This window comes from Hermetia illucens, chromosome 5 (assembly GCF_905115235.1).
Source record: "Hermetia illucens chromosome 5, iHerIll2.2.curated.20191125, whole genome shotgun sequence".
Classification (NCBI taxonomy): Eukaryota; Metazoa; Arthropoda; class Insecta; order Diptera; family Stratiomyidae; genus Hermetia; species Hermetia illucens.
Window position 1 is genome coordinate 79,272,228 of NC_051853.1, and position 14,622 is coordinate 79,286,849.

At 42.6% G+C, this 14,622-nt stretch overlaps 1 protein-coding gene across 1 annotated transcript in view; it reads right to left on the minus strand.

Annotated features, from left to right (window-relative positions):
* The window catches only part of LOC119656524, a 151,192-nt gene that overhangs the window by 79,693 nt on the left and 56,877 nt on the right, over positions 1-14,622 (minus strand). The window contains exon 2 of the mRNA XM_038062872.1: positions 13,648-14,344. Coding sequence (XP_037918800.1) covers positions 13,648-14,328 — 681 coding nt within the window. The 5' untranslated portion in view covers positions 14,329-14,344. The remainder of the gene's footprint in view (positions 1-13,647; positions 14,345-14,622) is intronic.

The window sequence follows — 14,622 nt, forward strand, 5'->3', positions numbered from 1 at the left end:
TTTTCGCCGAAGAGACCGAAAAGATTTGTATTGGAGAGGCTGAAATGTCCAAAACGATCCCCTCTCTACATTCCTAATCATAGCCAACACATATGCGTGCAAGCGCATGTCGACAGGACACTTCAGTGGCGCTACAGTATTTTTGTAGACTTTTGCGGTAGCTCTGCCCATTTGATCGACTTCACCCAACTCAGATAGTCTTTTGACCATTGCCCAATCCCAATTTCCTTTTCTTAACTAAATTTCTGCCATTAGTTATTTATGACCTTCAGCATGATAGGTATACAGTCGCCACTGAGCGCATTATGCTATTAACTTGCAAATATACATGTACTCGTATCTCTTACTGTGGCTAGGTAGTCGCAGAGATATTTATTACCTTAATTGTGATATTAGAGCGTGAAAACATATAAGCTATACTTATCTCTAGTTTTTATCTGCAGATTTAAATTCAGCCTTTTCAAGTATGTATAAATAAACTGAAAAATTATTCAAACCATATCAATTAGGGCCAGACAATTTATGTAACTAGTAAATGCCAAGTTTTTACCACTTTTTTCCAGAAAGTTTAATTTCTAATCTTGCTAATACGTAACAACAAGCTCTGCGTAACAGCGATTAATTCAAGGTGTACAATCCGGAAAAATACACGAATCTAAGAATAATCCGCAAAATAACTAGCCTTATCTAAATCTATAATTCGGTAAGAAGTGGAATCGCTTTTACCTAAAAGCCGATTTCATGGCGAATCATGATTTACTTTGGACACGCCATTTCGCATGTACTAGAAATGTAATAAAACCTTCACATAATATCTTGCAAAGTAACTCGATCGGATCAAAGGCGAAATTACACTGCTTCCAAGATCTAATGGATGAACGAGTTTAGCTACATTACCTCATTGAGCCAATCTTAATTTTCGATAACTTTCACTCTGAAGTAATGTTTTCACGCGATTTTCGCTACATGGTCGCTTTTTCGATTATATGCAAACGATTCGCGTTAATTTGGATAAACAGACTTAAGCCGTTCGTCTGGATTAGGTACTGAACACTTGTGGAAATAAATTGGGAATATTACTGAATTTGACCGCTATTGCATTGGAGGAGGGGTATCTCACGCATCTGATTATATCCATGCTGAGTACCAGGATAATCCAGTCGGAGCTGGCGAATCGGATCTGGAGATTGAACATAAAACTGAGGGTTAAGAAGGCCTGTATAGCCTTATATGCCTGCAAGAAAACCTTTGCAAAGAAATAGGGTCTCCGGCCGAGGATGGTTCTTTGGATGTACACCGCTGTAGTGCGTCCGATGTTGACGTACGGCTCTATTGTATGGTGGCAGGCTTTGGAGAAGAAATACAATATAACGAAGTTTAATAGGATTCAAAGAACCGCGTGTGCAGGTGCTACGAGGATTCTGCAGTACTGCCCGTCAGATGCTCTCAATGTACTGTTGCATCTCCTCCTCGTAGACCTCCACATTAAATATGTTGCACCGTGCAATGCCGTCAGACTACGTGAGTCCGGATGCTGGACAGCGAAGTCCTACGGCCACGGCAACATCCTAGATGAAATACCTCGAGAAATCTGGGCACCCCCCACGGACTATGTCACACGGAAGCTGAACTTCACGAGAAACTTTGCTGTGGACCGTCCAACCAGGGCAAAGTGGAAGACCGGCGGCGCGTTGTAAGACTAGGACACGGTATTCTTTACGGACGGATCAAAGATGGCCTATGGAGTCGGCGAGGGTGTTTTCTCGAATATAAACGGTGTATCCAAGTCGTATGGTCTCCCAGGTTTCACCAGTGTATTCCAGGCGGAAGTACTGGCGATGGAGATGACTGGAGCGTGATTCGAGCCCCAAGCGTAACATAGCCATTCTGACCGATAGCCAAGCGGTCATGAAGGCTTTGTACTAAACGACGACATCTTCCCGGCTGGTGGGGCAGTGCAGAGACGCGCTCAACTATCTGGGCGGCACGCTCAAAGTCACTCTCCTCTGGGTTCCCGGGCATAGGAACATAGAGGGGAATGGGTGGGCTGACGGATTGGCCAGGCAAGGCTCTGCTCTTGGCAGTCCCTCGGTGAATACAGTCGGTGTTTCGCTGGCGGCTATCGGGGGCGGAGTCTACTCGCACTACCTAGCAGCCGTGGGCCTGAGATGGCGAAGGCTTACAAGCTGTGCCAAGTCAAGGAGAATTTGGCCCGCTTATAACATAGCCCGATCACGAGAGCTCCTGTGCCAGACGCGTGCATATGCATTCAAGATTACGGCGGTCTCCACGGGGCACTGGCCCATAGGGTACCATGCCGCTAGGCTCGGTATGCCCTACAACTCGCATTGCCGAAGATGCGGAAAAAGAAGGGAAACCCTCATGCACTTTCTCTGCGACTGCCCAGCTCTGGCTAGAGTCAGGCTGCGGACTCTGGGTAAACCATTCTTTGGGGACCTCAGAAAGATTTCTAACTGCAGGGTCGGCGAGCTGCTTTCCTTTGTGAATGCTACGGGCTGGCTCTGAAGATCCGAGCCGGCTCGACTCGGCCTCCTTGCTCCCATAACAACAGTCACGGTCTTAGGAGTTTGTGGCATCAAAACGGCGCACCAAAGCGCTAATTGGGCTCTTCGGAGCGGCCAATGATACCTAACTACCTACCCCATTACTGAATTTTATAATTTTAAATTATTGATTTATCAGTTCCATGTGTACTTCATTTCATCCTTCGTAGAAATTATTAAAAATAGGTTCATTTCTAGGAGTAGCTTTTTGGGCAACAGAATAAATGGATTGAATTTTTTGAGCGGAAAGACCTTGATCAAAAGAAGTTCATTTTTACGAATTCATTCAATTTTCTCTGTTGATTCATCGACGTTAAATATGGCCTAATCCTTTTTAGATAAATTTAAGTACGAAGAACTCGATATCAGGGATTGGGTGTTTATGAATTCCACTCGTGTGAAATGTTGCAATAAAATTCCAATATATATGTATACGTATAGTTCTAAAACCACTTTATCTATCTATCAGTGTTCATTCAAAAATATATTTTAAATGACTTTCTCTTGTACTTGGCATGCATTGAGCGTCTATACTAGATCGTACTTGTTACTGAATAAAACACCGAATCATGGCTTCACGAAGATAGTACTGACTCATGAATCAATATAGCTTCAATTAATAGAGGGTTTAATTTGAACGTGACTTTGCTAGTAATCGAAACGGTGTTGAAAGTATTGAATGGTGACGATCTGGCAAGGTCTTTGACGGACTGGAGGAGGTCAATAACATTGCGTTTGGCTTGCCAAGTTAATTTCGGGTCGCGAAAAGATTTAATGCGAAAATCTATCCACAATTTGATTTGAATCAATTTGAATTGATTTGACCATACTATTGAGTAGTACTAAAAGTGCCAAATGGATTTGCCGATAGCAGGGTAAAGGTCATTTAGTTTATGCCCAGAGAAGAGAAAGGAAACAATTTGCTTCTTTGGATTTATTGAAAGTGATGTGAAAACTAAAGTAAAATTAATAAATCTACCAATGCTGTACTTTGCCAGGTGTTTCCTAGGCTTTCCGTGCTTGAGTTGGTATCATATGAGGAACATGCCATAAGCAATACTAGGAGGCATGTTGCTCTCCTCTCTCTTCCACTTAGTTGCATTTTTCATACCAAAGCGTCTTTCCTGAAAGTGGATCGTACGAAGAATCTGGCCCTCCTCATATCTGAACCGGGTATAAACAAAATTTGAGAAAACTTGTAGGTGTGTAAACTCCTGTTTATAACTTCTTATTAGCTGGGGGTAATAGTGAAAGGGTGTCTAATGGAACCAAAACTTGGAAAACTCCTGCTAAATCAAAACTAAAAATTCTACCAAATTTTATCCCTACCTCCACATGATGACCGCTGGAAGTATTTTCTTAACGAAAAACTACAGACAAAGAAGGATGAAGGTGAGTCTCCCACGTCTAAAGACAAAATAAACTATGTCAATTAGTCCTCCAAGTTGAAGGTTAGTGTAGGGTCTCTTTGGAAAAACTACCCATCACAAAGTCGCAAAAAGGAGTCTCGGGCCGGATTGAATACACAACGAACCTATCCCCTCCCTCCCGTAATAAGAGTTAATGAAGAGCTAAGTGATACCCTGTCCTCATTTATGGCACTCCGTTACGAGAAATATGCTGGACATGGACGGTTGGGGGAAGTGATTATAACATATATTACAGCGGCTCTTCAATAAACCATGTTCTCGGAGTAGGTTTCCTCGTCAGCCAAAAGAAAAGTCAGGAAAAAGAAGCGAACAGCTATAAATTTTATCCTTTCGAGACGAACTTCAAAACATCGGTCTCATTGACATCCATGCTCCTGCAGGAGACAGTCAAAGCAAAATACCTTCTGCGAGACAATGGAGCACCTCGAAGCCTGCCCCAGGTATGGTATAGAAATCATACCATACACAAATTTGGGTCTTTTCGGACGGGACCATTCTCAACCAAATTACGTGTTGATTGAAAACCGCTACTTTTTAGCCCTTATGAAAGTCAGAACATATAGGAAGACCAATATAGGCTCGGATCACTAACTCGTTGACATGGTTCTCCGGCTTCAATAACATCACTACATCAAATCGCCTGACAAGAGAGTAATTGGTGAAGCAATCAATAATAAAGTCCTCGATAAGTGAAATATATGCCCCAGTAATTGTAGACTTCAGATGTCCTACATATGAAGTATCAACAACTGACCTTCACTACAAACTGAGGGACATTTTCATATGGTTACCAACTTATTTGGTTTGATGATGATGGTAAACTTGCAGCGGAACGGAAGGATATTACTTTCCCAGAAATCCAAGGAAGACAGGCATGTGCTGAGACCTATCACGAACTCCATCGAGCGGAGAAGCGATTGCACAAACAAGTCAGGAAACCAGATGCTCGACGCTTCAGGTATAAATGTTTTTATGTATTTCTTCTTTAAAAATATTTAAGCGGGCAATTTTCCCGAAGTGGTAAAATGCTACCCTTTCCACCCAGGTCCATGAAGACGGATGGACGACCAGATATTGATAGTTGCAAAGGCTGTATCGGACCCAGCAAGCAAAAATTGGTGCATACAAACGGTGGGAGAATTGATGCAGTCCTAGCGAAAGTACTGAGGAGATGAGTAATACCCTAAACACGCTTTGCGAATTTTTCGGGCTGAATCATAATGTTCATCGCTAAATTAAGGTGGTTCCTCGACGAACTGACAATTGTGAAGTCAAAGAAACATGTAAAAAGAAGGAAGCCCAGCCCGGATGCAATTGTTATCGAAAGCAGAGGTTAACTCACTTACGCTGACATTCAGCGGAAGGTCAACGGAGATCCGAAGCGAAGCGACCTGGGAGACAATGTCACGCGGATCAGAAAACACAGATGAGGGAGCTACCCCAGGAGCTTCAGGACAAACAGGACGCTCAACTACCAGAACTTGGCTGGTAGATCCTTAGATGAGGAAATTATAGCGAGGCAACGCACGAGATGACTGTGGAGTGTAGGGACCTTAACGAGATCATGACCAGGAGTACGGCAATTTCAAATTCCAGATGGTAATGTCGACGTAATAAAAAATTTGCGGCACGCAAACGGTAATCATCAGCTTGTCAGCTTTTTGGGCAAACAAGTTGCTGAAAACTGCAAACTCAAGATCGGATGGGTTGTCTGTAGGATTCGGGAGAAAATATCTCCTGCCATGTATTCTGAATCTCGGAAGTACGGTCACATAGCCAGATCTTGCACAAGCAAGCACGATAGGTCTGAACGGTGCAGGCGGTGTGGCGAAAAAGGACAGCTGACACGAAGTTGTGGGAAAGACTCTTAATGCATGTTGTGTAAAGATGGAGATTTTGATGATAAGGGCCACGCTGCGGGAAGTGGAAAATGCTCGTTGTCTAGGAGGGAACCAAAACCAAACAGTAAATGACATTTATTCAGATAAATCTCAACCATTATGAGGTCGCATCCCATCTTTTGAGCGAGTGGCGATTATTAGCGAACCATACAGAGAGAAAGATAACGCGGTATAGCCCACCGATAAAAGTGGAAAGTGCGCAATTTTAATGACAGGAAGATACTCGTTCGCCTGGTAATGGGTTGGTAAGAGCTAAAATTAACGGTATTCATGTCTATAGTTGATGCGCTCAGGCAAGTGTAACAAGCGTGAAATATGAGTGAATGTTACATGAACTAGCGTTACACGCATGTCAACCGAGTGAGGAAGCAAGGTTTCTAACGAGAGGGGGCTCACATTACTGGAATCTTTTTCTTCGCTGGACATTGTTCTTGCTATGATAATATTGGAAAAACGAAAAAGAAGAATCGTAAGCAGTGCATTGATGAGGGGCATTATCGGGCGAGCTAGTAAACACTACACGCATAGTGACCATCAAGCTGTAATGTTTAGTGTAGTGGAGAACAGGAGAATAGAGCGTCCGAAAGACATAAAGTCGTCGAGATATTTAAGGATAGTTCCACAACAACAGGTGCAGCGAGACAAAAATGTAAGCAAATTGTCAGAAACATGGTCGCAGCCTGCGCTGCTTCTATGCCAAGGAAATCGTACTGAAGAAAGAGAAGAAGAAAAGAAGAAACAGAAATGCGAGGTACAAAATTAGTCGAAAAGAGCTACTGAAAGCGATCCGTGAAAGTAAATGGAGTTCCTTTAATAAGCTGTGCGAAGACGCCAACATACGTGGGGATGAGCTTATAGAGCGGAAATGGCTAAGTTGAAAGGAAGCAGGGCCTCGCAGATAAAATGCAGAGTTTTATTGCAAAGAATAGTGACCGCTCGATTACTACAGCAAAGCAAATGCACTATTGCGATTGAAAGGGACCATCTCATAAAGGATATCCCAAGTATAATTGAGGATGAGCTTGCTATTGCCTGCGAAAAGGTGGCGGCTAAAAAAGCACCAGGGCTGGACGGAATACCGAATGCGGCTTGAAGTGCAAGACAATATGAAGAAGTTGCTGGAGCGCATTATATGCAACAGGCTGCCCCTAATTGTAAAGGAAGTAGGAAGCATGTCCACACAACAATACGGTTTACGCGCCGGCGATCAACGGTGGATGCTATGAACTAAGTAGTCAGGTATTCGGTGGCAGGGTGGTACCTAAAAATACTGTGCTATCATCACCCTCGACATAAGGAATGCTTTCAATTCAGTGCAGGGACAGTTTATAATAAGGTCCTTAAGCCAGCTTAATGTACCGTGGATAGAAAGCTGCCCTTAATGCTCAGGCATATAGGAGATATTTGTCTTCAGTACATCGTCTGAGTGCGTTAAGAGTCGCTAGCGCATTCCGGACAACGTCAGACGAAGCAGCTTTCGTAGTCGCGGGAATGGTGCCCATTGATATTTTGGCTGAGGAGATGCGAACACTATACAATTTTAAACCACGCAATGACCATAATGCAGAAGATTGACAGCGAGAAGAGAGCGCGCACGTCAGGGTATGGCAGAAACGTTGGAATAGTTCTCACAACGCGAGGTAATTAAGTCCCGAGCTCCGAGCGGGGACAACAAAAAATAAATGAAACAGAGTTTTACTTTTTCAATATTTATTCCGCACAATATTAATTGACAAATTAAGGTGACGGGTGATTCGCAGCAACTGGGCGAGATGTTATTTGATTTCTGATATTTATGCATTTATAAATGCTGCTTAAGCGTCTGGCTGCTTGCATTTTTCCAGAAATGCGGCAAATTCTTGTTTCTTCGCGTGTAAGGTTATTGTATCTGGCGGAATAGATACAGGCACGTGTAATTTGTTTTTATGCTTTATGTGTGCTGACGCATACATAACTATAACTATACTGATTGCAAATATCCAGCTTTGAATTATGCGCAGCCATGGAGATGTCCACTATTTACATCGTTTTGGACATATCGATTCCTCCTTTTGCCCTGAGTGTATAAACAAATACGAGGACCCGAAGCACATACTCTTCGTATATTCAAGGTTTGCAAATGAGAGGGAACAGCTTGACAAGACCCTTACAAGTGGAGACGATCATTCCGGAAATGCTCGAATCCCAAGAAGTATGGAATGCATTTAGTGGCACCATAAGCTGTATTCAAGAAGAGCTTCGAAGGTCAAAGCGCTTACAAAAAAATGGCAGGGAGAAAACAATTCTCACCGTAGGAGTAAGCCGGTGGAGCTTTAATCTGCTCCACGATGTGAAGTCTTTAGATATTTCCGTGGGGCATAGCAAGTGAGGGGATGTGGTTTTAGTGGCTTTCGATCCCTTCCACTTCTATAAAAAAAAAACAGACAGTAAACCGATTTTAATAAGGTTTCGCTTTACACAAAACCTTGAAAACCTGAAAAAAAATCTACATATTTGTAAGGCCGAAGTACAGAGTGCAACCCCACCAGGCGCGAAAGTTTTCTCCACAAGTCAACAAAATGAATCTATTATCTCTGAGTTTCGATGGTATACAATAGGTCTATGTATTGGAGAGACAGGTTAAGTATTTTGACGAATTCCTCAACAATAAGAATACCAGTGATTTGCAGGTTCGGTCAAATGATGACAATGGACATGATGTCACCATCAGGCAAGGAAGAAAGTGACCACGCAAATTATTACCTTAAGCACCAGGAAACCAGGGACCGTTTTCCTGGAGAAGAGCCACTACACCATATATTATAGTGGCCATTCAGTAAACCATGTGCTCGAAGTAGGTTTCTTAGTCAGCCAAAAAATGAAACCTCCTGAAAACATAAGCAAACGGCTATGCACTCTGCGCTTGCGAGGCAAACTTGGAAATATAAGCCTCATTAACGTTCATGCCCCTACAAAGAAGACTGCAGAGTCGGAGGAGGATACCTTCTACGAGGCAGTAGAACGAACCCTCGAAGCCTGTCCAGGTATGATATCAAAATCATACTTGGGGATTTTAACTGCTAAGTAGGGACGGAGTCCGTAGTCAGGAGATGCATCGGCTACTATAGCTTACATGAAAATAAAAATGATTACGAACTGTGGATTATTCAATTAGCAATCTCACAAGAAATAGTTGTTGGGAGTACCTGGTTTACGCGGAAGGCACAAACATACGTGGGCCCCTCCAGACGGAATCACTTTCAAACAAAACTCGGATCACTATCTCGTTCGCTAATAACACTGAAGCCATCCATAATACAGCCCTCCGCAATATATATATGGAAGAAATGGATGCCACAATAACCGCAGTCAACAGATATCCATCAACAAATGAGCTTCACAATCACCTGAAGAACGTTATCATAAATACGGCCACAAACATACTTGACCCCAGTCGCAAAAAGAGTCGGAATGGTTGGTTTGACGTTGAATATAAGCTAGCAACGGAACGGAAGAATGCCGCGTACCGAGTGATATTGCATTCTCAAAGGATGCGGGCACGCGCCGAGATTTATCACGAACTCCGTCGAGCGGAGAAGTAATTTCACAGACAAAAAAATGAAGCGTGGGAGAGCCAACAGATCTGTAACCTGGAAAAGTACAGGGAGCAACCGCACCTGGCGCGTCAAATACTGACTGCCACCACCAAATATAGAATAAACAGTCCGTACAATTTATCGGCTTCAAAATCATAAGTCGCAAGGAGCCATTAGAATTACAGCCAAATTGGGGGCGATGGATTACACCAAGTGGTTCATCAACTGATGCTCAAGGTATGGGACAGGGAATCAATGCCTGACGGCTGGCAACGAGGCATTATCTGTCCCATACATAAAAAGGGAGATATCACGCGATCAAGCGATGGAAAAACTGTTGTATGGACATCAATTGTACCATTTTTTAATCAACTTTTTAATCAACTTTCAGACCGCCTATGGTAGCATAGCCAAGGTAAAAGTGTACATGCCCACGAGAGAATTCGGTATCCCGCCGAAATTAAGAAGACTGTCTAGACTGACCCTGACCAATAAACTTAGCAGGATCACTCTCGAGACATTCAATATCAACAATATCAATAAAAGAAGGAGATGCCTTATGATGCGTCCTCTTTAACCTGGCCCTGGAGAAAGTGATCCGTGATTCTGACGTAAATACAAGGGGTACGATCCCCTGGTCACACAGGAAGAATAAAGATAGGAGACTACAACTTTGGGACCGCTGGTAATTTCTCCTATCTAGGGACGAAAATCACAACCTATAACAGCTATGATGATGAAATCGGCGCACGGTTATTGTCAGCCAACAGAGCCTATTTCAGCTTACAAAAATTGATCTATAATTGAAATATCTATGGTTGAAAAAGAAGACGAGGGAAAACCTTTCAGAGATGGAACGATGGCGTAGGGCAGGACGCCAGATAGCTTTTAGGGATATCGAATTGGTGGACCTCGGTGCAAAGCGGGGATGTCTGGAGTTCCTTATTAATTCAGGCCTAGACCGGATACCGGTTGTTACGCCGTTGATGATGATGACGAATTGATGAGTGTTTTCAAGCAAATCAGAACAGCAGAGGACAAGGCTCGAATTTCGGCTTTAAGCCGCGTATCTAGCAGACCGCATATTGGAATGGGTTCGGACTACTTTACGACGCGGAGATATGGGCTCATGTTCTTGGCAGGGGCGTGTAAACGCCTTTAGTCAATACAAAGAGAGGGAGCTTTGCGGGTGAGGTCTAGCGTAAAGCCATGCACAAAAGTAGCCGGAGACAACCAAGACACAGACGTGCATAGAGTGAGTGCGTGTGAGAGGCAGACAGACACACAGTAAACCGATTTTAATAAGATTTTGTTTTTCACAAAACCTTAAAAACGGGTGCCCTTCTTCGGAATCTTAACGATCATCTTCTTCCCTCTAAGACCTCAAATTCACACGACTTCGGATAAGTAGAATTAGTCACTCTACAGAAACTACACGCCGGAGCACGTTCATGCTAGAGGTGATGACGCTCTAATTGAACGAGAAGTCGGTTTCGTCTCTCGATTAAGTGTCGCAGTGAGGTTATCCTTCTGCTCCTTGAGCTCGTGAATAAGAAGTCAACCATTAACGTGCTTAACTGGAACATCGAAAATTTGTGACCACTTGCAATTTCTTTCGTAAATATACACTTCTGAAATCATCATTTGCATCCCTCTTTGATGCAGTTGTAATTCGCTGTAATTCCTTTTATCATGGCGCACATTACTCTGAACATTATGAGGTTTCCATTACGTTTGTCTGTCCGCTTCCAATTTCGGAGTCAGTCAAGTCTTGTGACGCCTTATTAAGAGGCGGCTGGCATCCTAACTTGTACCTAAGAAAGATTGCTTTTAAAAGCTGTCAATATTACCTTGTGTACTCTTCAAGATATTTCCTTTTTAGCAAGATAATACTCTCAATGTCGAACGACAGGTGGTTGTTGTAGGTGGTCAGAATTGGGCTCTCAAACCATGGAAGAAACAGCTTTTGCAACACAAAAGCGACTGTCAGGTAATGATGCCTTTCAAGGACGATGTCATCACTCAATTCAGTTGAAACTTCACGGACTTTGTGGAGGCGGCAGTAGCTACAGAAATCTAAAAACTTCTAGACGTTATCGTTACAGAATTAAAACCCTGCCTCCCAATCAATCTACTCAAAGCTGACCTGGGGATTTAACAATTCATCATGATTACAATGTTACCCTTATGAAGCCTCTCCTGGACTGCATTCAACTGCTCATATGAAGGCTCTTTCTCCTCTGCATAGAAAATCGCCTTAGGGTCGTATCAGGTCAGGCTTCCAGGAGTATAATAGCAGGGAGATTCCGATGTAATCTTTAGGAAGCTTTCTATGGACTACCGTCTGCAATGCAACGCCCCCTTTGTCTCTCTATCGGAAATCCTGCCAGGAACTTATTTCCAGATAATGACCGCGTATGGAGGTTTCCGTACTTGTGCTACTTCGGTAAGATTCTCCAGAGTAAAATAACAAAATACCACAAGAAGAGGAGTGGTCTAACCTAGCCAACTAACCTAGCTTAAGCTTAGAATATTCAACGTCCGGCGCTGAAACTCCCGCTTAAGTTGGAGAAGGTAAACATTCTTGGGTTCTTTGGTTGTTACTCATTGCTGAAGGGGTATGCACATTCCAGGCACCAATCCTAGCCCTCTTAGGTTAGCAAAAGGTCGTTACCGGTGAATCCATCCTTATCCGAGGCATGTATACGACTTCCATTATAGGATGAATTGAAACTTGGAGACTGCAATCCACAAATTAAGTAAATGTTAAAGTAAGATTTGGGAGGAAGTGGGCCAAGATATTTCAGTGCAATACGTGTCGCTGATAAATAAGTTGTATGTACATATATAGCACTAGTGGAAAAGCAACAGGCCAGCCATTTTGCAACGGTAGATTGGAGGAGAAACGACTTGAACGCCGTAGGCTATGACGAATTAATTGAGCCTTTAAATCAGATAATGTTTCTATGCCAGACTTAATCTGCTGGATTCGGCCGAAACACAAAATATTCATGAAAAGAAAGTAATAACCGCATTTGTTTCGAAAACGGTCAATTGCTGGCGAATTCAGCTTAATGTAAATCTACAGTAATTACAGATGTATTATTAGATTCCCATTGCAAAAACATTTAATGACTCTCCATTTCGCAGTTTCCTTTCAATTTCGTTGAACTTGAACGAATCTCGGAGGCCAGACCAGCAATTCCAGTGAACCTCGTAAACATCCAGCAATCAACATAACACGCCATCAAATTGCATTCATTACAAACTGCATTTCACAATAATTTCTGCAGCACTTTATGATTGTACATATTAATCGCCATCATCGCCACTAAAAGCATCCTCGACGGGGTCATTCTCAATTTTGTTTGAAATGCACATCAATTAAGTTTGCAATTGCAAATTCACTTGGGCCATTCGCGTCGAGCTTTCACTCCATCTTTTCGCAAATGCAAGTGCATATACGGACGCGGCGGATGAGCACCGTAAAAGCTATCTAAATTAAAATTACATTCATGTATGTAAAGTGCAGAGTATTGATTAAATTAAATACCTCAAATTGATGGTGCCGGACGTTTTGCAACAGGCGCCCGGGCTGTGTTTGAGGAACGTCGATATGGAGAGGTGTTGCAGGCATTTGGAATATATTACGTTGTAATTAAGACTTGATTATCTCATTTTGGTGGGTTGTTGGAATTTATTTAGTATGAAATAAAACCAAATTGATAGCAGTCCATCCGTCAGATTTGAATAAGAGAAAGTGTTTAGATAGGCTCAAGACAACGCCTCGGGTCTGCATTCATGATATGAGGTGGCCGACGCACATATGGGCACGCACATGGTGGGCTATTGTTCATGTTAATGAGCCATGGGTTACATAATTACATCATAATGGAATGATATGAGTGTCCGTTAAGATACTATTGATCTTTTTCGTGTTTTCATTAAACAGAAAGTTGCGCAATGCGGCTCATTGCCGCAGATAAAATCGTACAGGGATGTCTATCAGTGGATGTTGATAGCACCCATATTTCGATTAAAATCATTTAGAGGCGCTACTCATAGCCGCATGAATAAGCGTTTTTCGCGACAGTGAATAGCAAGATATTTAAGTGATCTCCAATACTACTATGCCTTGTTGCAATAAACATCCAATTTGAAATTATACTCAACTCACCTGTTCTTGCTCCAATCGATTTATATCCCGCACTAAACCAGTACCAGCCAAAGCTAATGCCAATGTTCCAGAAGCGACACAAATGAGCGACACTGCCAGGAATCCTGTCTGTGCGCTCCTCATGTTTATAACACTTAGAGCTCCAGCAACCGCAGCAATAGCTCCTGACCAAATTCCGCAACCAGTTGTTGCAAACGTCGCACCACGTACCAAAAGCAACCCTCCAAGTGCTACGAGGGCTATACTCAGAGCAAATTGAATGATCCCAAAAAGGATGTGCTTGGGAAAATCATTGCTTTTCTTTCGTTTCACTGGGACCTGTCCGCCGAGCTTTTCTGGAAGTTGGGTTTCCTTCGGGGGCACTTTTTCCTCAATAGTGGTTCCCAAAACTGGCTTTGTATCATTTTCCGTTAATAGGAGTTCGGGGCTGTTGTATATCGGACTCGTATCCTTTTGGTCGTTCGATGATATCATGGAGATTTGAGAGTTGGTGAGACTGTTCTTGTTGAAATTATTGTTGGTCGTGTTTGTGCTGTTTGCCAATGCGGCAGTTTGTTTCTCAATCATTTTGGTATCAATTGATGAATTCAGGTCTACGATAGTTTCCACGCTAACTGAAGTTGATTCTGTAGAGTCTGCTGTTGATGCTGGCGAATCGGATGTCCTCGAATCGCTGTTCATTTTGTCAGAGGAAATTCTGAAAAAAAAAACAAATGAAGGATGAACATGCTGACGAGCTTTTTGGAGTACCATTTTCCGAACTTTATTTGCGTATGATAAAGAAGTTTTGCCTTACTTTATCTTAAGAAGTTAATTTGAATTTTGATTATATTTGGAACGGAAATAAATTGTAACAAGAAAATTGAAAAAGGGAAAAATAAAGGACGATATAAGAAAAGCAATGGAACTTGAACGAAGAGGTTACTTGAATGTTCTATGCGCAACAAACCAGCAAACTTGCGATACTATATATTT